This window comes from Oncorhynchus kisutch, linkage group LG19, assembly GCF_002021735.2.
Source record: "Oncorhynchus kisutch isolate 150728-3 linkage group LG19, Okis_V2, whole genome shotgun sequence".
Classification (NCBI taxonomy): Eukaryota; Metazoa; Chordata; class Actinopteri; order Salmoniformes; family Salmonidae; genus Oncorhynchus; species Oncorhynchus kisutch.
Genome location: NC_034192.2, coordinates 44,865,313 through 44,891,708, shown reverse-complemented (window position 1 = coordinate 44,891,708; position 26,396 = coordinate 44,865,313). Strand labels below are relative to the sequence as shown.

Sequence of the window (26,396 nt, the reverse complement as noted above, 5' to 3'; positions counted from 1 at the left end):
CAAGAATTTACAACTTTCAGATGAGACTGAATTAAGGTGATGATTAATATTGACTGCTATTGATGTAAAATATTACTAGGTCTTTAAGAGTTTATTCGGAAGATAACAGTTCTATAAATGTTCTTTTGTGGTTCCCCGACTCTCTTGTTAATTACATTTACATGATTAGCTCAATCAGGTAATGTTAATTACGGAGAAATTATTTTATAGAATAGCATGTCATATCACTTAATCCGGCATAGCCAAAGACATGACAGTGGTCCTAACTCCCGTAGTAATGAAGGAGAATGAATCTGGTAGTGGTCCTAACTCCCAAAGAAACTAATGAAGATAGATCTGGTAGTTGTCCTAACTCCCATAGTACTGAAGGAGGATTAATCTGGTAGTTGTTCTAACACCCATAGTAATGGAAGAGGATACATCTGGTAGTTCTCCTAACTCCCATAGTAATGAAGGAAGGTAAATATTGTTGTATGGTTGTTTCCCTAACTCTCATATTAATGAAGGCCCCTCCATTGGCATTCCCTCAACCCCAGTTGATTCTTTTATTTAAAGAAACGAAAATCAAATGCTCCTTGTGAGTTGTGTATTCAACAGCGTATGATGTTTGTTGACTTTATTTACCCTATACTGATTGTATACACTGACTGTACAATACATCAGGAACGTCTGCTCTTTCCATGACAGACTGACCAGGTGAATCCAGGTGAAATCTATGACCCCTTATTGATGTCACTTGTTAAATCCACTAAATCAGTGTAGAAGAAGGGTGGGAGGTAAAAAAATGATGTTTAAGCCTTGAGGTAATTGAGACATGGATTGTGTAAGTGTGCCATTCAAAGGGTGAATTGTCAATACAAAATATTTAAGTGCCTTTGAACATGGTATAGTAGTCGGTGCCAGGCTCCCCTGTTCGTGTCAAGAACTGCAATGCTGCTGGGGATTTCATGCTCAACAGTTTCCCGTGTGTATCAAGAATGGTCTACCATCTAAAGGAAATCCAGGCAACTTGACACTACTGTGGGAAACATTGGAGTCAACATGGGCCAGCATCCCTGTGGAACGCTTTCGACACCTTGTATAGACCATGCCCCGACAAATTGAGGCTGTTCTGGAGGCAAAAGGGGGTGCAACTCAATATCAGGAAGGAGTTCCTAATGTTTTCTATAATCAGTGTACGTTGCCTATGGAAAGTAACACCGTACATGCATTTTTCACAAAAATGATTTTAATGGCAAGACAATCAATCCACTCCAGTCAGCAGAAGTACATCTTCAGCTGTTGATAAAGTGTTGTTCAAAAAAATTATGCAAAAACAATGCTGATTACTTTAATCGATGATCTTAAGACGCTGCTCTTTACTTTGAGGTCTATGCATATTGTGATTAAGATACAACACACAACACTGTTTTTTGCTATATTCAAGTGTAAAAGCCTGTTATATCACACCTAGAAAGAAACAGAATAGGTTCGTGTTTAGCCAGTCCCTTTGCAATTTATAAAATACATTACATAACATTCGGAGTGATAATTTATGTTTCAGATTCCCCCTAATAGGGTGAACTGTGACCTATCTATAACAACAATACTGTGAGCTAGATTAATAGGGTGAACTGTGACCTATCTACAACAACAATACTGTGAGCTAGATTAATAGGGTGAACTGTGACCTATCTATAACAACAATACTGTGAGCTAGATTAATAGGGTGAACTATGACCTATCTACAACAACAATACTGTGAGCTAGATTAATAGGGTGAACTGTGACCTATCTATAACAACAATACTGTGAGCTAGATTAATAGGGTGAACTGTGACCTATCTATAACAACAATACTGTGAGCTAGATTAATAGGGTGAACTGTGATCTATCTATAACAACAATACTGTGAGCTAGATTAATAGGGTGAACTGTGATCTATCTATAACAACAATACTGTGAGCTAGATTAATAGGGTGAACTGTGATCTTCAGTATCGATTCTTCAATACCTTCATTTTCAATTGCACTACTAGAGAAAATTGTGTACCTTTACATAAATCCAAGCACCGTTACAGCTGATATTTCTTGTACTGGGGTGATAAATATGTTGTAGAGTACATTACAGGAGAGCACATTGTCCAAGGAGGAGAGCACATTGTCCAAGGAGAGCACATTGTCCAAGGAGGAGAGTACATTGTCCAAGGAGAGCACATTGTCCATGGAGGAGAGCACATTGTCCAAGGAGGAGAGCACATTGTCCAAGGAAGACACCACATAGTCCAAGGAGGAGACCACATTGTCCAAGGAGGAGAGCACATTGTTTGAGGAGAGCTTCTCATCTGGCCAGGATAACGAGTGCTTCTCTTGAGTTGACAGATATGGATAAGGCACATCTGTAGACAGTCCTGGCATCTTAAGAAAGGTCAGCTTGTTTTTGATACACTACAGCCAATCCCAATTCGCTCCTACCCCTTCCCCTTGGCTGTAACCTTTTAAAATTGACAATTATTTTAATGACTATTTCATTGGCAGAGTTGACAAACTCATGCCCAAAACAAACTGTGAGCCATCATATTTATGGTTGAAAAATTGTTATCCATCAATAATGAGAAATCACCTGGCATTGACAAATTAGATGGAAAGCTACTGAGGATGGTAGCTGACTCTATAGCCACTCCTATCTGTCATATCTTTAGTCTGAGCCTGGAGAAAAGTGTTTGTCCTCAGGTCTGGAGGGAAGCCAAAGTCATTCCGCTACCCAAGAACGGTAAATCATTCTTTACTGGTTCTAACAGCTGACTAATAAGCTTTCTGCCAGCTCTTAGCAAACTTCAGGAAAAACTGGTGTTTGACCAAATACAATGCTATTTCTCTGTAATCTAATTAACAACAGAGAAGGGCACTCAACATGTACTGCACTGACACAAATGACTGATGATTGGCTGAAAGAAATTGATAATAAAAAGATGGTGGGAGCTGTATTGTTAGACTTCAGAACAACCTTTAATATTATTGACCATAGCCTGTTGTTGGATAAAAGTATGTGTTATGGCTTTACATTCTTTACCATAGGATGTAAAGCCATAACACATATTTGGTGCAAATCATTACGTAAGTTCTAGACCTCAGCTGAATCTGGTAATGAATGATGTGGCTGTTGAACAAGTTGAGGAAACTAAACTTCTCGGTGTCACCCTAGATTATAAATTGTCATGGTCAAGACATATTGATTCAATTGTTGTAAAGATGGGGAGAGGTCTGTCTGTGATAAAAAAAGATGCTCCGAATATTTAACATCACAGTCAACCAAAAGCCCAGTTTTATCTAATCTGCAAAGAAGAACCTAGAAAAGCTGCAGGTGGCCCCTGCAGCACGTCTTGCCCTTCAATGTACTCTGAGGGCAATTGTCTACAGTATGCACGTCAGTCTCTCTTTGCTCAAAATAGAGGAGAGATTGACTGCATCAATTCTTGTTTTTGTCAGATATATTAATGTGTTGAACATTCTAAATTGTCTGCATAATCAACGTACATCACTCTCTGACAGAAATACTTACCCCACCAGATATGCCACCAAGGGTCTCTTCACAGTTCCCAGGTCCAGAACAAATGAAAGGAAACGTGCAGTATTATATAGAGCCACGATTGCATGGAACTGCCTTCCCTCTCATATTGCTAAAGTGAACCGCAAACTTGATATCAAAAAACAAATAAAGCAACACCTCTCCCCCATGTGACCTACTTGTTGTGTGTATGTACTGACATGTATGTGTAACTGATCGATGCACACACACACACACACACACACACACACACACACACACACACACACACACACACACACACACACACACACACACACACACACACACACACACACACACACACACACACACACACACACACACACACACACACACACACACTCTACACACACCCACACATTATTATTCTTAAGTTTTATTAAATGTGTCCTTAGTTGTAGTTTATATTTAAGTCTGTAATGTCACTAACCACGTTTCCATCCACAGTTTTTATGCGGATAAAGTCATACCGTACAAAAAACAATCATGACAGCTGTGAAGGAAACAGGATGTTTCAGTACAATTTTATAAACGCCGACAGATCATTTGTTTGTTCGACATTGTGGGATCTTTTTGTGTCTGTACAATTAATTAGGCGAGAAATGGCAGTGGAAACACCTCTATGCGCAAATATATCAAAGTAAACTTGGAGTCATGCGATGATATGGTGTGTGATCCTCCCACTACAACTCGGGAAACCATGCAGTTTATTAGGCTACAGATTAAATATGTTATGATGAACTTCACAGGGTGCTGAAAGTGCAAAGTGATCTTGATGCTCCTTTCCAATAACTATCGAGGGTCCTTCTCTGGTGTCATGATGATCGATGCTTGACTGCCATTTGACAAATAAAAATATTCTTGCTCATATCCATAATAATCTTATAATTTTTGACTACCTGCACAGCCTACCCGCACTGTATCTGTGAGTTGTTGGCTAGAGCACACTGCCAAGACCAGAGTAGGCACATTAACGCAACAGTGTTAGTAGTAAGTAAAGTAAAAAATGCGATGGAAACACATTGAACTTAAAAAATGTATTCTGTACATAAAAACTTATGTGAAAAAGTAAATTGTCATCACGCACTGACGCACTAATTTGGTGGAAACACACCACTGGTGGGAAAATGGACATGTTTTCTTTATGCGGATTCTAGAATATTTGCATGAAAATCTGTCCTCAATGGGATGGAAACCTAGCTAGTGTTAATATTTTTTAGATGTATGTAAATTATAGTATTTTTGTCTGTAATGTATTTTTTCGTTGTGTATCAGACCCCAGGTAGACTAGATGTCACCATTGGTGTCGGCTAATGGGGATCCTAATGACATCAAATCAAATAACCCTTTGATGTTTGCAGACCTGTAAGGTGTAAACGATAGGATGTTGCCTCCCCCACTACGCTGCTTATAGTTATCCAGACCCCTTAGAAATGCAGACATGGAAGAGTTAGGGCCAAGAGGAAGAGTTAGGGAGCAAACTAGCACCAACTGAGAGAGTCTGCTGAGAAAAGGGGGTGTAGGCCAAGCAGGGTCTTGCTATACCCCCCGCTCCATCCAGGTTTGGCTGAATCCTAACAGGCTATACTTACTGGGGGATGAATTAAACCTCACCGCACTGGCTTCTAGTCACATCAGTGACTCATGCTCTTTCTTTCTTCCACTAACTCCTTGTATCTTTATATTCCACACAGCTCAGGCAGGCTTGGCTGCTCAGGAACAGTTTGGAGCACCAGATGCAGCAGCAGCTCGCGTTCAAACAGGTTAATATTCAAGGTCCACTAACACCCATCAATACCCATTGCCCTTTGTTGCCAATGTAGCTGGCAAAAGAGGAGACGATACCGGATGTCCTCCCCTGTTCTTTCCCAGTTCCAGCCTCTCTCCTAGGGGCTGTATGGCGGGGGCTTCTCGTCGGGTGGGCAGTAAGGTGGAGAGTAGCACGGGGGGACCAGGGAGGACCACATGTGGCTGGCCCCCGACTGGGACTCATCAGACAGGCCAGAAGAGTCTGGGAACATCATACTGGAGCCCTGAAGAGACACGAGGGGGAAGGTGAGCCGGGGTTGAAACAAGACAGGCGACTTGAGTTTGTACAGTACTCATCCTATGGTCAAGCAGTGAGGACAGAATCATAACACCATTGACATAAACTCGTGATCTCCTCAAGGGTTTGAGCTACCCACACATAGTTTAAATTAATCTTCAGTCCTAATGAATTATTCCTGTTAGTTTTGGCTTTCTGGGGGGTAATGAATGATGGGTATTAGTAGTTTATTACCTGCAGGTCGTAGGCAGTATAGGGTGGCAGGTAGGGGGCATTGCTGTAGTAGCAGTTGAAGGAGGAGGTGCTGGGAGCTGGAAGCTCTGTGGAGACAGGGGCTGCTGGGAGGGGCTCTGACTCACACGAGTCAGGGGTCAGCATGGGCGTCTGTCCAAAACACATACAGATAGAATGAGCAATACTGATACCTGTGGTCCATGGTGTACACACACACTCTCACGCACACACATGCGCACACACACAACAATGATTGACGAAGGGCCACGCTAAGGGTCACACTAAGGGCCGAGGTGCTAAGTTTTCATCTTGAGCAAACCCTAAGTAAATCAAATGCCTAAAATGCCTAATTAACATCATTCAACCTTTTAAGAATGGTTGGGCAACTTTTTAAGAATTGTTAGTTTCTGCCTACCGGTTTACTATCTGGGGCGGCAGGGTAGCCTAGTGGTTAGAGTGCTGGACTAGTAACCGGAAGGTTGCAAGTTCAAACCCCCCAGCCGACAAGGTCTGTCGTTCTGCCCCTGAACAGGCAGTTAACCCACTGTTCCTAGGCCGTCATTGAAAATAAGAATTTGTTCTTAACTGACTTGCCTAGTTAAATAAAGGTAAAATAAATCAAATAAAAATGTCTGCTCCTCCATCTCTGGGTCAGTGTCTTATATCATGTCTGCTCCTCCATCTCTGGGTCAGTGTCTTATATCATGTCTGCTCCTCCATCTCTGGGTCAGTGTCTTATACCATGTCTGCTCCTCCATCTCTGGGTCAGTGTCTTATACCATGTCTGCTCCTCCATCTCTGGGTCAGTGTCTTATACTGTAACGGGTGTCATCTTCTGAAGAGGAGGAATCGGACCAAAGCGCCGCGTGGTAAGTGTTCATTACTTTATTTAAACTGAACACTGAGACAAAATAACAAAATGGAACAAAACGAAACAGTTCTGTCTGGTGCAGACACAAAACAGAAAACAACTACCCACAAAAACCATGTGGGAAAAAGCTACCTAAGAACATAGAATGCCCACCCAAATCACACCCTGACCAAACCAAAATAGAGACATAAAATGCTCTCTAAGGTCAGGGCGTGACATATACCATGTCTGCTCCTCCATCTCTGGGTCAGTGTCTTACACCATGTCTGGGTCAGTGTCTTGTACCATGTCTGCTCCTCCATCTCTGGGTCAGTGTCTTATACCACGTCTGCTCCTCCATCTCTGGACAGTGTCTTATATCATGTCTGCTCCTCCATCTCTGGGTCAGTGTCTTATACCATGTCTGCTCCTCCATCTCTGGGTCAGTGTCTTATATCATGTCTGCTCCTCCATCTCTGGGTCAGTGTCTTATACCATGTCTGCTCCTCCATCTCTGGGTCAGTGTCTTATATCATGTCTGCTCCTCCATCTCTGGGTCAGTGTCTTATACCATGTCTGCTCCTCCGTCTCTGGGTCAGTGTCTTATATCATGTCTGGGTCAGTGTTTTATATCATGTCTGCTCCTCCATCTCTGGGTCAGTGTCTTATATCATGTCTGCTCCTCCATCTCTGGGTCAGTGTCTTATATCATGTCGGCTCCTCCATCTCTGGGTCAGTGTCTTATACCATGTCTGCTCCTCCATCTCTGGGTCAAATAAATCCAATAAATCCATTTAAATTGATTCAGCTTGAGGTTTGCACATTTGGGACTATTCCATCGCTTCCATTATACCGCGTTAAACTCAATCAATTGCAGCTCAAGTATTTCAAACTATTTGACATAACTAGGTAGGGGCGGCAGGTAGCCTGGCGAAAGGTTGCTGGATCGAATTCCCGAGCTGACAAGGCAAAAATCTGTCGTTAACACACTGTTCCCAAGGCGCCGTGGATTTCGATTAAGGCATCCGTCCTCACCTCTCTGATTCAGAGGGGTTAAATGCGGAAGATAGTTCAGTTGAATGCATTCAGTTGTACAACTGACTAGGTATCCCCCTTTCTTTCTTGAACTAAGTACACTATATACGTCCCAGGGTCATATTCATTAGGCACCAAACGGAAGAAAGCGGACTGAAACTGGGAGGGAATACCTGAACTAGTCCAATAAGAACCACTTTCTTTCGGTTTCTGTTGAAAAACACTTTAAAACTTAATGCTAGGATGTGCCATAAATAATACAACCCAGATGTTCAGATGTCCTGCTGTTCATCTCACCATGTCCTTGAAGCCTCCCAGCACGGCGGCGGTGATGATGCCCAGGAAAAGAGCGATGATGTTGAGGATGGTGACGGACCACAGCAGGTGATAAAGGTGTACCACATCCTCGCAGCTCCCCACCTCCGTGTACTCGTGGTAGCCCCCCATCAGCTCCACACGGCTGGGCCAGTGTGTGGGAGAGGTGGGTGTACGAGATCAGGAAGGACAAATAGTAAAGACATACAGAAGTAAGTAAGAACCACTTACTTGAGACGCAAGGCTACAGAGAAAAGTGTCATTTGTACCACATTCACTGTGTATTTAATTATTTGATAGAAAATGACAACAGAATATAAAAACATGAACATAAGTTGGCCTTTGGCTGTCAAATGGAGCAGAAATGGAGGAACTAGCTACAACTACTAGAAAGTAAGAGCTGGGGGACAGGTAGGTGGACTGATCTTCATGCAGGAGTGATACACTCATTCCCATGGTCTTCATACACTCATTCCCATGGTGTGTTCCAAGCAAGAAGACTTCTACACAGCTACTGTTACAATCAACCACAACAACAGAAAATGGGTTGTTAATGAGTCTCAAGGGGCTAAAAGAAAGGGACCTACTTCCAAATCATGGACGTTTTCCTAAACTTTTTCAAAACATCTTTATTCGCATGTCCCAAAAGAGGATGTTCTCTGAAACATAAGCCCAAAAAAGTTTTTACAATTTCATTTTTCCACCGGTGCTGACCTTACAGCAACATAAAATACAGTAAAACAGCACACGGGTAAATACATGAGGTAAACAAGGAAATAATCAAACTAAAAAAACAATCAAATTGAGATGAGTTAAGCTGCCTCTCAGACTGCAAGATAATATCAAAATAATCCTGTGATGACAGAAGTTGGTGAAAGAGGCTTGGGAAACTCACTTGCCACAGTTGTAGAGGTCACAGCAGTAGCAGGTATTAGATTTCACACGTAGGTTACAGGTTGCACGGGATGCTGTCTGGCAGTGAACCTAGATTTCACACAGGTAGTCACTGTTATCACACAGTAAAGCATATGGATCATGCTCTCTATATTGGGAAACTGATGGATTTTCAACTCTAAGGCAATGTTTAAACCACTTTAAGGCAACCTTTTAACTTTAAGGCAACATATAAACAACTTCAAGGCAACCTTTCAACAAAGTGGTGATATGAGTGTGCACTTACGTCCTCATAATCCACAGAGGATTTTGAATTGGCGTAGAAATCACAGCGGCCGGCATAGTAAGGTCTAAGGTCCTGGGGCGTAACAAAACATACAAACATTTCATCCTACTGTTAAGGTTTTACACATCATTAGAGAAGAAACAACAGCATCAACCACACCAGCAGGATACACTGCAACAACACTAGATTAAAATTAATTTATGTCTTTTAGTTACTCTATACGTAAGTAACCAGTATGTAATTAATACTTTCTCATGGAAAATACAGAAAAGGTACAAAAACAATGATATAATTAAGCAATAAAGTACGAGGGGGTGTGGTATATAGCCAGTATACCATGGCTAAGGGCTGTTCTTAAGCACAATGCAACGCGGAGTACCTGTACACAGCCCTTAGTCGTGGTATATCGGCCATATATCACAAACCCCCGAGGTGCCTTTTGCAATTATAAATTGGTTACCAACGTAATTAGAGGAGTAAAAATAAATGTTTTGGTCATACCCGTGGTATAAGGTCTGATATACCATGACTGTCAGCCAATCAGCAAACAGGGCTTGAACCACCCAGTTTATAATTGAAAATAATTTACAATGGTCATATTATATATGAAATCAGTTACTAGTGTGGTTACTGTGTAATAACACCAACACATTGATATTCCATATGACTGCATGTTAACTGCATTAGAGCTTGGCTTATTGCCTCTCCTTGGTACTGCTACTCACTATGTGTCTGGCTGCAAACACCCCATCCACAATGGCACAGCAGAAGGCAGCCACCACTCCAAAACTGATGAACACAATGGACGCCACCAGCTGTAAGAGAAACAAAGAGTGAGGAGAGAAACAAAGAGTGAGGAGAGAAACAAAGAGTGAGGAGAGAAACAAAGAGTGAGGAGAGAAACAAAGAGTTATCCACTCAGACCTTAGTCTTATTACCTTCCATTTGAAAGTCACCTCAGGGGAAATATTCTCATTCCATGAATAAATTATTGTGTTTGTTGTTCTGCATCTAATGTTGGACATGATGTATTATCCACTACATGACGTATTATCTACTACATGATGTATTATCTACTACATGATGTATTATCTACTACATTATAATTCCTGAGAAGCCAGTGTTTGGAGGATATATTGGCATGGGTGTATAACCTCAAAAAATCAGCTTCGAGGGCATTATCACTTTTACGGGTTACCAACATATTCAAATGATTGACATATTTTCATGAAAAACATTATTTTGATAAGTTTATTCATATTATTTCATCCTTCCACAATATATAGTCTCGACACAAATCTAGGGTTGCTACCCTAGCTATGGACGCGACCCAGTCGTTCTAAATGTTCCATTGCCATACTGACTGGTAACATTCTTATCCCTTGCTTGCTAGCTAGCCAACTACGGCTAACTTACAGTCACGTCAAAAAGTGCAGCCAGAATAATGGCAAAGAAGCTGCATTTGCATTTGTTTAAGCTGTTTTCTAGTGACATTTATTTGGATCCATCCATAACAATGAGGTAATGAGGCGCGATTTCGCCTGGCATAGAAAATGTGCTCACTTATCAGGACACTGTTGTTCAGAGGAGCTGGCCAACAACACAGCTAACACAATCAAATCAAATCAAATCAAATGTATTTATATAGCCCTTTGTACATCAGCTGATATCTCAAAGTGCTGTACAGAAACCCAGCCGAAAACCCCAAACAGCAAGCAATGTAGGTGTAGAAGCACGGTGGCTAGGAAAAACTCCCTAGAAAGGCCAAAACCTAGGAAGAAACCTAGAGAGGAACCAGGCTATGTGGGGTGGCCAGTCCTCTTCTGGCTGTGCCGGGTGGAGATTATAACAGAACATGGCCAAGATGTTCAAATGATCATAAATGACAAGCATGGTCCAATAATAATAAGGCAGAACAGTTGAAACTGGAGCAGCACCACGGCCAGGTGGACTGGGGACAGCAAGGAGTCATCATGTCAGGTAGTCCTGAGGCATGGTCCTAGGGCTCAGGTCCTCCGAGAGAGAGAAAGAAAGAGAGAAAGAGAGAATTAGAGAGAGCACACTTAAATTCACACAGGACACCGAATAGGACAGGAGAAGTACTCTAGGTATAACAAACTGACCCTAGCCCCCCGACACATAAACTACTGCAGCATAAATACTGGAGGCTGAGACAGGAGGGGTCAGGAGACACTGTGGCCCCGTCCGAGGACACCCCCGGACAGGGCCAAACAGGAAGGATATAACCCCACCCACTCTGCCAAAGCACAGCCCCCACACCACTAGAGGGATATCTTCAACCACCAACTTACCATCCTGAGACAAGGCTGAGTATAGCCCACAAAGATCTCCGCCACGGCAAAACCCGGGGGGGGGGGGGCAACCCAGAAAGGAAGATCACATCAGTGACTCAACCCACTCAGGTGAAGCACCCCTCCCAGGGATGGTATGAAAGAGCCCCAGTAAGCCAGTGACTCAGCCCCTGTAATAGGGTTAGAGGCAGAGAATCCCAGTGGAAAGAGGGGAACCGGCCAGGCAGAGACAGCAAGGGCGGTTCGTTGCTCCAGAGCCTTTCCGTTCACCTTCCCACTCCTGGGCCAGACTACACTCAATCATATGACCCACTGAAGAGATGAGTCTTCAGTAAAGACTTAAAGGTTGAGACCGAGTTTGCGTCTCTGACATGGGTAGGCAGACCGTTCCATAAAAATGGAGCTCTATAGGAGAAAGCCCTGCCTCCAGCTGTTTGCTTAGAAATTCTAGGGACAATTAGGAGGCCTGCGTCTTGTGACCGTAGCGTACGTGTAGGTATGTACGGCAGGACCAAATCAGAGAGATAGGTAGGAGCAAGCCCATGTAATGCCTTGAAATCAGCCCTTGCTTTGACAGGAAGCCAGTGTAGGGAGGCTAGCACTGGAGTAATATGATCACATTTTTTGGTTCTAGTCAGGATTCTAGCAGCCGTATTTAGCACTAACTGAAGTTTATTTAGTGCTTTATCCGGGTAGGTGGAAAGTAGAGCATTGCAGTAGTCTAACCTAGAAGTGACAAAAGCATGGATAAATTTTTCTGCATCATTTTTGGACAGAAAGTTTCAAATTTTTGCAATGTTACATAGATGGAAAAAAGCTGTCTTTGAAATGTTATTGATATGTTCTTCAAAAGAGAGATCAGGGTCCAGAGTAACGCCGAGGTCCTTCACAGTTTTATTTGAGACGACTGTACAACCATTAAGATTAATTGTCAGATTCAACAGAAGATCTCTTTGTTTCTTGGGACCTAGAACAAGCATCTCTGTTTTGTCCGAGTTTAAAAGTAGAAAGTTTGCAGCCATCCACTTCCTTATGTCTGAAACACATGCTTCTAGTGAGGGCAATTTTGGGGCTTCACCCTGTTTCATTGAAATGTACAGCTGTGTGTCATCCGCATAGCAGTGAAAGTTAACATTATGTTTTCGAATGACATCCCCAAGAGGTAAAATATATAGTGAAAACAATAGTGGTCCTAAAACGGAACCTTGAGGAACACCGAAATTTACAGTTGATTTGTCAGAGGAGAAACCATTCACAGAGACAAACTGATATCTTTCCGACAGATAAGATCTAAACCAGGCCAAAACTTGTCCGTGTAGACCAATTTGGGTTTCCAATCTCTCCAAAAGAATGTGGTGATCGATGGTATCAAAAGCAGCACTAAGGTCTAGGAGCACGAGGACAGATGCAGAGCCTCGGTCTGATGCCATTAAAAGGTCATTTACCACCTTCACAAGTGCAGTCTCAGTGCTTGATGGGGTCTAAAACCAGACTGAAGCATTTCGTATACATTGTTTGTCTTCAGGAAGGCAGTGAGTTGCTGTGCAACAGCCTTTTCAAAAAAAATTGAGAGGAATGGAAGATTCGATATAGGCCGATAGTTTTTTATATTTTCTGGGTCAAGGTTTGGCTTTTTCAAGAGAGGCTTTATTACTGCCACTTTTAGTGAGTTTGGTACACATCCGGTGGATAGAGAGCCATTTATTATGTTCAACATAGGAGGGCCAAGCACAGGAAGCAGCTCTTTCAGTAGTTTAGTTGGAATAGGGTCCAGTATGCAGCTTGAAGGTTTAGAGGCCATGATTATTTTCATCATTGTGTCAAGAGATATAGTACTAAAACACTTGAGCGTCTCTCTTGATCCTAGGTCCTGGCAGAGTTGTGCAGACTCAGGACAACTGAGCTTTGAAGGAATACGCAGATTTAAAGAGGAGTCCATAATTTGCTTTCTAATAATCATGATATTTTCCTCAAAGAAGTTCATGAATTTATCACTGCTAAAGTGAAAGCCATCCTCTCTTGGGGAATGCTTTGCGACAGTATCAAAAAGGAATTTCGGATTGTTCTTATTTTCCTCAATTAAGTTAGAAAAATAAGATGATCGAGCAGCAGTAAGGGCTCTTCGGTACTGCACGGTACTGTCTTTCCAAGCTAGTCGGAAGACTTCCAGTTTGGTGTGGCGCCATTTCCGTCCCAATTTTCTGGAAGCTTGCTTCAGAGCTCGGGTATTTTCTGTGTACCAGGGAGCTAGTTTCTTATGAGAAATGGTTTTAGTTTTTAGGGGTGCAACTGCATCTAGGGTATTGCGCAAGGTTAAATTGAGTTCCTCAGTTAGGTGGTTAACTGATTTTTGTCCTCTGGCGTCCTTGGGTAGACAGAGGGAATCTGGAAGGACATCAAGGAATCTTTGTGTTGTCTGTGAATTTATAGCACGACTTTTGATGTTCCTTGGTTGGGGTCTGAGCAGATTATTTGTTGCAATTGCAAACGTAATAAAATGGTGGTCAGATAGTCCAGGATTATGAGGAAAAACATTAAGATCCACAACATTTATTCCATGGGACAAAACTAGGTCCAGAGTATGACTGTGACAGTGAGTGGGTCCAGAGACATGTTGGACAAAACCCACTGAGTCGATGATGGCTCCGAAAGCCTTTTGGAGTGGGTCTGTGGACTTTTCCATGTGAATATTAAAGTCACCAAAGATTAGAATATTATCTAAGGTCCGATAGGAATTCAGGTAACTCAATGAGGAACGCTGTATATGGCCCCGGAGGTCTGTAAACAGTAGCTATAAAAAGTGATTGAGTAGGCTGCATAGATTTCATGACTAGTAGCTCAAAAGACGAAAACGTAAATTGAAATTTGCTATCGTAAATGTTAGCAACACCTCCGCCTTTGCGGGATGCACGGGGGATATGGTCACTAGTGTAGCCAGGAGGTGAGGCCTCATTTAACACAGTAAATTCATCAGGCTTAAGCCATGTTTCAGTCAGGCCAATCACATCAAGATTATGATCAGTGATTAGTTCATTGACTATAATTGCCTTTGAAGTAAGGGATCTAACATTAAGTTGCCCTATTTTGAGATGTGAGGTATCATGATCTCTTTCAATAATGACAGGAATGGAGGAGGTCTTTATCCTAGTGAGATTGCTAAGGCGAACACCGCCATGTTTAGTTTTTCCCAACCCAGGTCGAGGCACAGACACGGTCTCAATGGTGATAGCTGAGCTGACTACACTGACTGTGCTAGTGGCAGACTCCACTATGCTGGCAGGCTGGCTAACAGCCAGTCACAATCACTTCAAACTGAAGCTGGAAAGACTGCAAACTAGTTGCACTTTGTTTCGTTTGACCTTTTTTCAATTGACATGTATTTGTGGTATATGGCCAATATACCATGGCTAAGGCCTGTATCCAGGTACTCTGTGTTGCGTCGTTCTAAGAACAACCCATAGCCGTGGCCATATACCACACCACCTCTGACCTTATTGCTTAAATGTATCTATTACATTATGTATTATCTACCACATGATGTATTATCTACTACAGTATTCAAATCAAATCAAAGTGTAGTTGTCACTTGCGCCGAATACAACAGGTGTAGTAGACCTTACAGTGAAATGCTTACTTACAGGCTCTAACCAATAGTGCAAAAAAGGTATTAGGTGAACAATAGGTAGGTAAAGAAATAAAACAACAGTAAAAAGACAGGCTATATACAGTAGAGGAGGCTATAAAAGTGGCAAGGCTATATACAAACACCGGTTCGTTAGGCTGATTGAGGTAGTATGTACATGTAGATATGGTTAAAGTGACTATGCATATATGACGAACAGAGAGTAGCAGTAGCGTAAAAGAGGGGTTGGCGGGTGGTGGGTGGCGGGACACAATGCAGATAGTCCGGTTAGCCAATGTGCGGGAGCACTGGTTGGTCGGCCCAATTGAGGTAGTATGTACATGAATGTATAGTTAAAGTGACTATGCATATATGATAAACAGAGGGTAGCAGCTGCGTAAAAAGAGGGGTTGGGGGGGCACACAATGCAAATAGTCCAGGTAACCATTTGATTACCTGTTCAGGAGTCTTATGGCTTAGGGGTAAAAACTGTTGAGAAGCCTTTTTGTCCTAGACTTGGCACGCCGGTACCTCTTGCCATGCAGTAGTAGAGAGAACAGTCTATGACTGGGGTGAATGGGGTCTCTGACCATTTTTAGGGCCTTCCTCTGACACCGCCTGGTGTAGAGGTCCTGGATGGCAGGCAGGTTAGCCCCAGTGATGTACTGGGCCATACGTACTACCCTGTGTAGTACCTTGCGGTCAGAGGCCGAGCAATTGCCGTACCAGGCAGTGATGCAGCCAGTCAGGATGCTCTCAATGTTGGATGCTCTCGATGATCTACTACATTATGTATTATCTACTACAGTATTATCTATTACATGATGTATAATCTACTACATTATTATCTACTACATCATGTATTATCTACTACATTATGTTTTATCTACTACAGTATGTATTATCTATTACAGTATGTATAATCTACTACATTATGATCTACTACATCATGTATTATCTACTACCTTATGAATGATCCACTACAGTATGTATTATCTATTACATTATGCATTATCTACTACAGCATGTATTATCTACTACATTATGTTTTATCTACTACAGTATGTATTATCTATTACAGTATGTATTATCTATTACATTATGAATGATCAACTACAGTATGTATTATCTTTTACATTATGTATTATCTACTACAGCATGTATTATCTCTTACAGTATGTATTATCTATTACATGATGTATTATCTACTACAGTATGTATTATCTACTACATTATGCATTATCTACTACAGTATGTATTATCTACTACATTATGAATGATCTACTACAGTATGTATTATTTATTACATTATGCATTATCTACTACAGCATGTATTATCTCTTACAGTATGTATTATCTATTACATTATGCATTATCTACTACATCATGTATTATCTCTTACAGTATGTATTATCTACTACATTATGCATTATCTACTACAGCATGTATTATCTACTACATTATGTTTTATCTACTACAGTATGTATTATCTATTACAGTATGTATTATCTATTACATTATGTATTATCTACTACATTATGTATTATTTACTATATTATTAATGATCTACTATATTATGAATTATCTACTACATGATGTATTATCTACTACAGTATGTATTATCTACTACATTATATATTATCTACTACATTATGTATTATCTACTACATTATGTATTATTTACTATATTATTAATGATCTACTATATTATGAATGATCTACTACATGATGTATTATCTACTACAGTATGTATTATCTATTACATTATGTATTATCTACTACATTATGTATTATCTACTACAGTATGTATTATCTACTACAGTATTATCTACTACATTATGTATTATCTATTACAGTATGTATTATCTATTACATTATGTATTATCTACTACATTATGTATTATCTACTACATTATGTATTATCTACTACAGTATTATCTACTACATTATGTATCATCTACTGCATTATGTATTATCTACTACATGATGTATTATCTACTACAATATTATCTACTACAGTATTATCTACTACATTATGTATCATCTACAACAGCATTATCTACTACATGATGTATTATCTACTACATTTTGTATTATCTACTATATTATGTATGATCTACTACAGTATTATCTACTACAGTATTATCTACTACAGTATTATCTACTACAATATTATCTACTACAGTATTATCTACTACAATATTATCTACTACAATATTATCTACTACAGTATTATCTACTACAGTATTATCTACTACAATATTATCTACTACAGTATTATCTACTACAATATTATCTACTACAATATTATCTACTACAGTATTATCTACTAAAGTATTATCTACTACAATATTATCTACTACAGTATTATCTACTACAGTATTATCTACTACAATATTATCTACTACAGTATTAGCTACTACAGTATTATCTACTACAGTATTATCTACTACAATATTATCTACTACAGTATTATCTACTACAGTATTATCTACTACAGTATTATCTAGTACAGTATTATCTACTACAGTATTATCTACTACAATATTATCTACTACAGTATTATTTTCCACCATAATTTGCAAAACTTCATTAAAAATCATACAATGTGATTTTCTGGATTTTTTTTCTAATTTTGTCTGTCATAGTTGAAGTGTACCTATGATGAAAATTACAGGCCTCTCTCATCTTTTTAAGTGGGAGAACTTGCACAATTGGTGGCTGACTAAATACTTTTTTGCCCCACTGTATGAGTGTGTGAGGACACGTGTAAACCAAGTCACTGAGAATGCAACATTGGGTGCGTGAGTATGAATGTTCCCGGTGAGGAGAGGGGGTGGGGGTGTATATTGGGGGTGGGCACAGGACAACTGTGATAGAGTGCTCTGACTGTCACCTCGGTCCTGCGTTGCCCGCCCCACGTGGCACAGTGCCCAGCTCTTTTCAGGCACCGCTACCCTCACCCTCAAGTCCTTTCACTGCTCAATGAAAGACAGCATGTATTCAATGACACATCACCCCACCCTTTCTACAACACTCTACAGCCCTCCCTGGGAGGAGAGGAGAGGAAGGAAGCAGTAGCCAGGGACAACACACATTCAAAAGCAACCAGCAACTGTAGGGACTTGGGTCTGAGCCAAGATTCATTTCATGGGAATATATTCCATCTATGTTTGGCAACATCAACAACAACAATATTTCCACATTTTGACATCATGTATACATGTGTGGATGGTGCCGGATATATCCATATGTTGTCCACTGTATTATGTGGGAGGAATGCACTAGGGTGGCAACAGCTCCACTGTTTTATGTGGGAGGAATGCACTAGGGTGGCAACAGCTCCACTGTATTATGTGGGAGGAATGCACTAGGGTGGCAACAGCTCCACTGTATTATGTGGGAGGAATGCACTAGGGTGGCAACAACTCCACTGTATTATGTGGGAGGAATGCACTAGGGTGGCAACAGCTCCACTGTATTATGTGGGAGGAATGCACTAGGGTGGCAACAGCTCCAGCTCCACTGTATTATGTGGGAGGAATGCACTAGGGTGGCAACAGCGCCACTGTATTATGTGGGAGGAATGCACTAGGGTGGCAACAGCGCCACTGTATTATGTGGGAGGAATGCACTAGGGTGGCAACAGCTCCAGATCCACTGTATTATGTGGGAGGAATGCACTAGGGTGGCAACAGCGCCAGCTCCACTGTATTATGTGGGAGGAATGCACTAGGGTGCTTTGGATGTAAGTTGTTTACTGCTATTTGCTCCTCATCCAGCCCCCTGTAGTTTCTGTGCGTTAAGGCTGTCATGCTACACACTCATTATTTATTTTGGGAGCTATGGAGAGTGGCTATGCCCCTGGCAACACCCTTCATCTGCAGTTCCTTCTGTACATTCCTGCGTGGACATCTGTCCTCCTCCTCTTACACATGTCTATTTCTGGGTGCATCTCACAAGAAGCGCTAGGAGCTATTTTCTGATAGCCACGCTAAAACCCCCGTGAGCCAACTGTGTCATTCTGCTAGAGAAGGTAGCTGTGGTTGTGTGCCCATGCCACATGAAGACCGCAATTTGGATGTAGTCTATGTCAAGTGAATGCAGCTTAAAGAATTGGATTGGGTTATTGGTGGTGTATGTCTGCAGAGAGATATAGAGCCGTGGCATAGAAACTGATACGGAAGTGCAGGCGTAATATAATTCCTCTTACCATCTGCCTCTTGTTTTCTATCAGATGGGCTCCGATGATTCCCAGAAAGGAGCCAAAGCCCAGCTGAAAAAAGAGCAGACTGTTGATAGGGCGCCAGTGGAACTGGAATAAATAGGAAATTCATTTGAATCAGCAATTACAACACAATACTGAGTCCCTCTGGATCAGGAAATGGCCCTTCCGTTCGGTTCACCCAAATGACCTTTCCCCAGAAATAATCAAATGGCCCTGTTCAAATACTGTACAAATGCATCCTCCCTTCCTTGTTTCCTTGAGGTGAGAAAAATCTATAAATGATTGCATAAGTGTCCAAGATCCCCACCTTATTACTTTCATCAATTCAGATCTGTGATTACTTCATGGAAGTAATCACAGGTCTGTAACAGTTTACCCACCTTTTGCTGAAAAAGGCATTGAAAGTATAGGGTGCGTTACTTTTTTCACCACGATCGGTGATCAGCGTTTACCCACCTATTTTTTACCACAACATCACTGGTAGGAAGGTAAGGAAGGATGCATTTCTGAAGTATTCGAACAGGGCCCATATCTATGATCGTGACATTGATCACTCAGTAAGATACATCTGGTGAAAGTACAGCCAGTCTCAGCTCTATTCACACAAGTTCACAATAACATGTATCTTGATCTATCCTAGCCAATGCTGTTCTTAAATTGTATCTGAAATTTGATTCACTGGTATTTCTTCAGAAGAATGACCATAGTTGATTTATTCTTATAGACAGCCTAATCAACATCCACTGTCACGCCCTGACCTGTTTCTTGTGTTTGCCTCCACCCCCTCCAGGTGTCGCTTATTTTCCCCAGTGTATTTATCCTGTTATTCCTGTCTCTCTGTGCCAGATCGTCTTGTACGTTTTTCAAGTCAACCAGCGTGTTTCCCCGTGCTCCTGCTTTCTCTTTTGCTAGTCCTCCCGGTTTTGACCCTTGCCTGTTTTCTGGACTTCATACCCACCTGCCTGACCATTCTGCCTGCCCTGACCTCGAGCCCACATGCCACTCTGTACCTCCTGGTCTCTGAACTGGTTTTGACCTTTTGCCTGTCCATGACCATTCTCTTGCCTACCCCTTTTGGATTGTCAATAAATATCAAAGACTCTAACCATCTGCCTCCTGTGTCTGCATCTGGGTCTCGCCTTGTGCCTTGATAATCCACACGGAATAGAATAGAACGAAGGACATGTATTTTTACTGTTAGGAAGCTTCTTTTTTAGAACTTGTTAAAAGCATGTATGAGTCTTTATAATGGCTTAGAATAAGGCTTACAATATATTAGTATAAGCTCTATAGGACCACCACTGTTGCTTTCTTCTGAGGCAGAATGCTGAGGGTTGTATAGATAGGGATTCTGAAGCCAATTTATGGATGATGAGTACATGTTTCATCCTCTAATGACAAACATGCTAAATAATGAATGTGGGGGAAATGCCACCCTCTGAGAGACCATCATAAATTGTCACTCAAAAGCAGCTAAAAGAGAGCTTACATCAGCCAGAGCATATTACCCTGGATGGTATACTCTTTTCAGAAACACTTAAAGTTAATTAAAGTCTGCAGGCATAACGCGCTTTAGAGTAGAAAATAATAGAGTAGACCAGAATAGAGTATAATAGAATACAATGGTATAGAATAGAGTAGAATACTACATCTGTGACGGAATTTCTTGTTTATAACTAATTATAATAATAATAATAATAACAATAACAATAATAATGCTATTATAGAAGCATGTATAAGCATGTATAAAATATGTATAATGTATTATAAGAATCCAGCTTTTAATATGTTATTTTGCTCTGTGTTAACAACATTTCAACTTTCTCAAAATGGCTGGTATTTAGTCAGGATCGAGAGGATGATAAGCCATTACAAGAGGGTCATATACTCATGACAAGTCTTATGATGCATTATAGTGTTACCCTCTTCTCGTTGAGGTATGACATATCGCTAAGACAGTAAGATGTTAGACTTCTACTTACAATGACTCCAGGGTAGTAGCCACCGACTGTGATGTTCTGTGTCCTGGTGGTGGCTGCCAGTCCAAAGATAAGGATGAGTAGAGACACAATGAGCAACATCATAGTGACCATGATGGACTTCCGTTTCCTCTGTTTGAATGATCCTGGAAGACAAACACAGCGGTAGACAATATACCTGTATATACCCTCAATATACCTGTATATACCCTCAATATACCTGTATATACCCTCAATATACCTGTATATACCCTCGATATACCTGTATATACCTTCAATATACCTGTATATACCCTCAATATACCTGTATATACCATCAATACACAGTGGTGGAAAAAGTACCTAATTGTCATACTTGAGTAAAAGTAAAGATACCTTAATACAAAATGACTCATGTAAAAGTGAAAGTCACCTCGTAAAATACTACTAAATGTCTAAAAGTATTTGGTTTTAAATATACTTAAGTATCAAAAGTACATGTAAATGCTAAAATATACTAAAAGTATAAATCATTTCAAATTCCTTATATTAAGCAAACCAGACGGCACAGTTTCCTTTTTTATTTATTTATGGATAGCCAGGGGCACTCTCCAACACTCAGACATAATTTACAAAGCACCACCTAAAAAAATTCTAATTAACAATAATAATTGGTACCCTTCCCCAGATCTGTGCCTTGACACAATCCTATCTCGGAGCTCTACGGACAATTCCTTCGACCTCATTTCTTTGTTTTTGCTCTTACTGTCAAATGTGGGACCTTGTATAGACAGGTGTGTGCCTTTCCAAATCATGTCCAATCAATTGAATTTATCACAGGTGGTGTCCAATCAAGTTGTAGAAACATCTCAAGGATGATCAATGGAAACAGGATGCACCTGAACTCAATTTGGAGTCTCGTAGCAAAGGGTCTGAATACTTACGTAAATAATGTATTTCTGTTTTTTTGTTTTTAGACATTTACAAAAATGTCTTTGTCATTATGGGGCTTTGTGTGTACATTGATGAGGAAATGTTTTAATTTAATCACTTTTAGAATAAGGCTGTAATATAAAAAAATGTGGAAAAATACAAGGGGTCTTAATATTTTCCGAATGCACTGTACCTGTATATACCTCAATATACCTGTAAATACACCTCTATATAACCACAATATACCTGTATATACCTTCAATATACCTCAATATACCTGTATACACTGTCAATATACCTCTATATACCATCAATATATCTGTATATACCACCAATATACCTGTATATACCCTCACTATACCTATATATACCCTCAATACACACTATATATACAAAACTATATGGACACCCTTTCAAATTAGTTGATTCGGCTTTTTCAGCCACACCTGTTGCTGACAGATATATAAATCGAGTACACAAACATGCAATCTCCAACATGCAAACATTGGCAGTAGAATGGCTTTACTGAAGAGCTCAGTGACTTTCAATGTGGCACCATCATTGGATGTCACCTTTTCAACAAGTCAGTTTGTCAAATTTCTGCCCTGCTAGAGCTGCCCCAGTCAACTGTAAGTGCTGTTATTGTGAAGTGGAAACGTCTAGGAGCAACAACAGCTCAGCTGCGAAGTGGTAGGCCACACAAGCTCGTAGAACGGGACCGCCGAGTGCTGAAGTGCATAGCGCGTAAAAATCGTCTGTCCTCGGTTGCAACATTCACTATCCAAACTGTCTCTGGAAGCAAGGTCAGCACATGAACTGTTCGTCGGGAGCTTCATGAAACGGGTTTCAATGGCCGAGCAGCCGCACACAAGCCTAAGACCACCATGAGCAATACCAAGGGTCGGCTGGAGTGGTTTAAAGCTCGCCGCCATTAGACTCTGGAGCAGTGGAAACGCGTTACCTTGAGTCACACTTCATCATCTGGTAGTCCGTCGAACTAATCTGGGTTTGGCGGATGCCAGGAAAATGCTACCTGCCCGAATGCAGTGTCAACTGTAAGGTTTGGTGGTAGAGGAATGATGGTCTGACACTGTTTTTCATGGTACGGGCTAGGCCCCTTAATTCCAGTGAAGGGAAATATTAATGCTACAGCATACAATACATTCGAGATGATTCTGTGCTTCCAACTTTGTGGCAGTTTGAGGAAGGCTCTTTCCTGTTTCAGCATGACAATGCCCTTTGTGTAGCCGATGTGAAATGGCTAGCTAGTTAGCGGTGGTGCGCACTAGTGGCGTTACAATCGGTGACGTCACTTGCTCTGAGACCTTGAAGTAGTGGTTCCCCTTGCTCTGCAAGAGCCGCGGCTTTTGTGGCGCGATGGGTAACGATGCTTCGAGGGTGACTGTTGACGTGTGCAGAGCATCCCTGGTTCGCACCCAGGTCGAGGCGAGGGGACGGACGTAAAGTCTATACTGTTACATTGGTGCCGTGACCCGGATCACTGGTTGCTGCGGAAAGAGGAGGAGGTCAAAAGGGGGGTGAGTGTAGCCGATGTGAAATGGCTAGCTAGTTAGCGGTGGTGCGCAGTAGTGGCGTTTCAATCGGTGACGTCACTTGCTCTGAGACCTTGAAGTAGTGGTTCCCCTTGCTCTGCAAGAGCCGTGGCTTTTGTGGAGCGATGGGTAACGATGCTTCGAGGGTGACTGTTGACGTGTGCGGAGCGTCCCTGGTTCGGGGCGAGGGGACGGACGTAAAGTCTATACTGTTACTTTTGCACAAAGTGACGTCCATACAGAAATGGTTTGTTGAGATCGGTGTGGAAGAACTTGACTGGCTTGCACAGAGCCCTGACCTCAACTCCATCTAACACCTTGGGAATTAATTGGAACGCCGACTGCAAGCCAGGCCTAAAAGCCCAACATCAGTGCCCGACCTCACTAATGCTCTTGTGACTGAATGGAAGAAACTCCCAGCAGCAATGTTCCAACATCTAGTGGAAAGCCTTCCCAGAAGTGTGGAGGCTGTTATAGCAGCAATGTTCCAACATCTAGTAGAAAGCTTTCCCAGAAGTGTGGAGGCTGTTATAGCAGCAATGTTCCAACATCTAGTGGAAAGCTTTCCCAGAAGTGTGGAGGCTGTTATAGCAGCAATGTTCCAACATCTAGTGGAAAGCCTTCCCAGAAGAGTGGAGGCTGTTATAGCAGCAAAGGGACGACCAACTCCATGTTAATGCCCATGATTTTGGAATGAGATGTTTGTTGAGCAGGTATCCACATACTTTTGGTAATGTAGTGTACCTATATATACCCTCCACAAACCTCTATATCGCCTCAATATACCTCTAGATACCCCCAATATACCTGTATATACCCTCAATATACCACTTTTTGGGGATTGTACTAATATAGTTTTGACAGTAGTATTCCTGTGTAAGTCATAATACACTCCTCTTCAACTGATAGGGCAATATCAATAGGAGTGTATTATGGTTAGCTGTGTAATAAACCAAGGAATCTAAAGCCTTGATTAAACTAATCCTGTCGTTCCCCTTGCTCCATTCCATTCAAATGAAAGCATGTGTAGTTAAAATATATTATCATCTAGACATTGATAATTTGTTTCTCATTATTAACATTATCGATTCAATGTGACGATTCACGGTAGCATACATTTTTGATAATACTGGCTTTATTTAGTATTATTTTGTCTTTAACAACATGATTTGGGCTATTTAGAATGCTATATAGTTAGATAATTGAACATAACAAGACTATTTAAAGAACTACATTTCGACAAAAAAATAATATGTGTCCTAAGCGCTCGAATTGTCTGATGTCGAATCAGGTGCACGTGTTGTTGTAACCATGTAATTAATGAATAATTGCATGGTAATAACATCTTATTGAACTACTTTGTAAGAAACACAAATACAATGTAACCTGCCGTGGGTGTGTGAATGTTGTTGGCAAAGTAACAAATACATCATCGCTGTATCTAATGCTGCATGGCTGCACCTGCAGTGGCCCGAGCAAAAAGAACAGAAATATACTGTATCTATCTCATGTAAACTAGCGGCTTTCCCATATTAATCAAGAACTGCCCTGCTCGTGTCAAACACATGTAATTCCCACAGAGTTAGTATTACATCCTATCTATTTATCCTGACAATGTGACAAATTGTACCTTTCTTCAGGATTTTGACAAACCCACAAAAAATAAAAACAGTCAGCCAGTCCAATGTAACCTACATTAGCCATACTAGCCAGTAGGCTACAGACAAAAATATATTGCACAAAGTAGCCTATCATTTTTGCTGTAACCATGCGGTTGACCTCGCACATACTGTACCTATAGGAGTTTCTGTCAAAATTATTCCGGCTTGTTGATTCTGTACAAGAGGCATTTTCTAATTAACCGCGGGAGCTGAATATAGGCCCAAAATTATGATTCAAGGTTAAAAACTAGACACAAAACAGGCGGAACAAAAACGTGTTTACTGCTAAGAGCTAATGCACGCGTGACATTTGATTGCAGTGGCATTCTCTAATAGCAGAACCCCCCGCGCCACGTCCGTGGCTGTCTCTTTTACATTAGTGTCTATTGACATGTCCACTCTCTACTGTCTTCATCCGTCGTGAACTGCGGAGCGTCAATAGGTGCACCGTTTTACGCATGCACCACGCTCCAGTCACAGTCACACTCAGGACATTAACTAATTTAAATCAGTCCTAAAATAATCGTAGGCTTCTTTTATCTCAATTTATTAGCTGAACATTTTCATATAGCCTACTTATAGCCAAAATATATATATGTATTTAGTTTCAGCTTTTTTGTATTCGTCTTTATTATTGTTATATACTGTCATTAGAATATAACCGTTATTTTGATCAGACAGGAAGACATTAGCTGATAAAAAAGGCTCATAATAAGCAAGAGTGGAGTAGGATAGGCTAGCAATTTGGAGACGTTCGAGCGCCACCCAATGTCAACATTCAAAATTGTTACCATCAACTGCTATAATCTTCATGGCCTAACCTCTGAGTAATCTATTCGTTCTTCCAGGTTTCCTCAAACTGCTCCCTTTCATTGTGATCTGCGCTAATAGGTCCTATATG

The 26,396-nt window shown here is 41.1% G+C and overlaps 1 protein-coding gene across 2 annotated transcripts; it reads right to left on the bottom strand.

Annotated features, from left to right (window-relative positions):
* Window positions 1-1,316: 1,316 nt before the first annotated feature.
* On the bottom strand, window positions 1,317-25,941 carry tmem255a (transmembrane protein 255A). Of its 2 annotated transcripts, none has more exons than XM_020452910.2 (10): window positions 25,630-25,941; window positions 21,373-21,515; window positions 19,376-19,438; window positions 9,954-10,043; window positions 9,229-9,300; window positions 8,944-9,032; window positions 8,636-8,707; window positions 8,031-8,193; window positions 5,849-5,998; window positions 1,317-5,600 (listed from the first exon to the last, which is right to left on the bottom strand). In XM_020452910.2, the coding sequence occupies exons 1-10, from the start codon at window positions 25,682-25,684 to the stop codon at window positions 5,454-5,456; spliced, it is 1,044 nt and encodes a 347-aa protein (XP_020308499.1). In that variant the 5' UTR covers window positions 25,685-25,941; the 3' UTR covers window positions 1,317-5,453. The 2 variants fall into 2 exon arrangements, with proteins under 2 accessions (XP_020308499.1, XP_020308498.1); XM_020452909.2 differs by having other exon boundaries at window positions 8,031-8,199; window positions 25,630-25,920.
* Between the last annotated feature and the right edge of the window lie 455 nt (window positions 25,942-26,396).

Excerpts from the sequence above, each read along its gene's own strand:
- tmem255a (XM_020452909.2), bottom strand. The coding sequence starts at position 25,684 with ATGCCTCTTGTACAGAATCAACAAGCCGGAATAATTTTGACAGAAACT. Across the intron at positions 5,999-8,030 it reads TGGGAGGCTTCAAGGACATG|ACGCCCATGCTGACCCCTGA; the intron begins GTGAGATGAACA and ends TGTTTTGGACAG. Across the intron at positions 5,601-5,848 it reads ATACTGCCTACGACCTGCAG|GGCTCCAGTATGATGTTCCC; the intron begins GTAATAAACTAC and ends GTGTCTCTTCAG.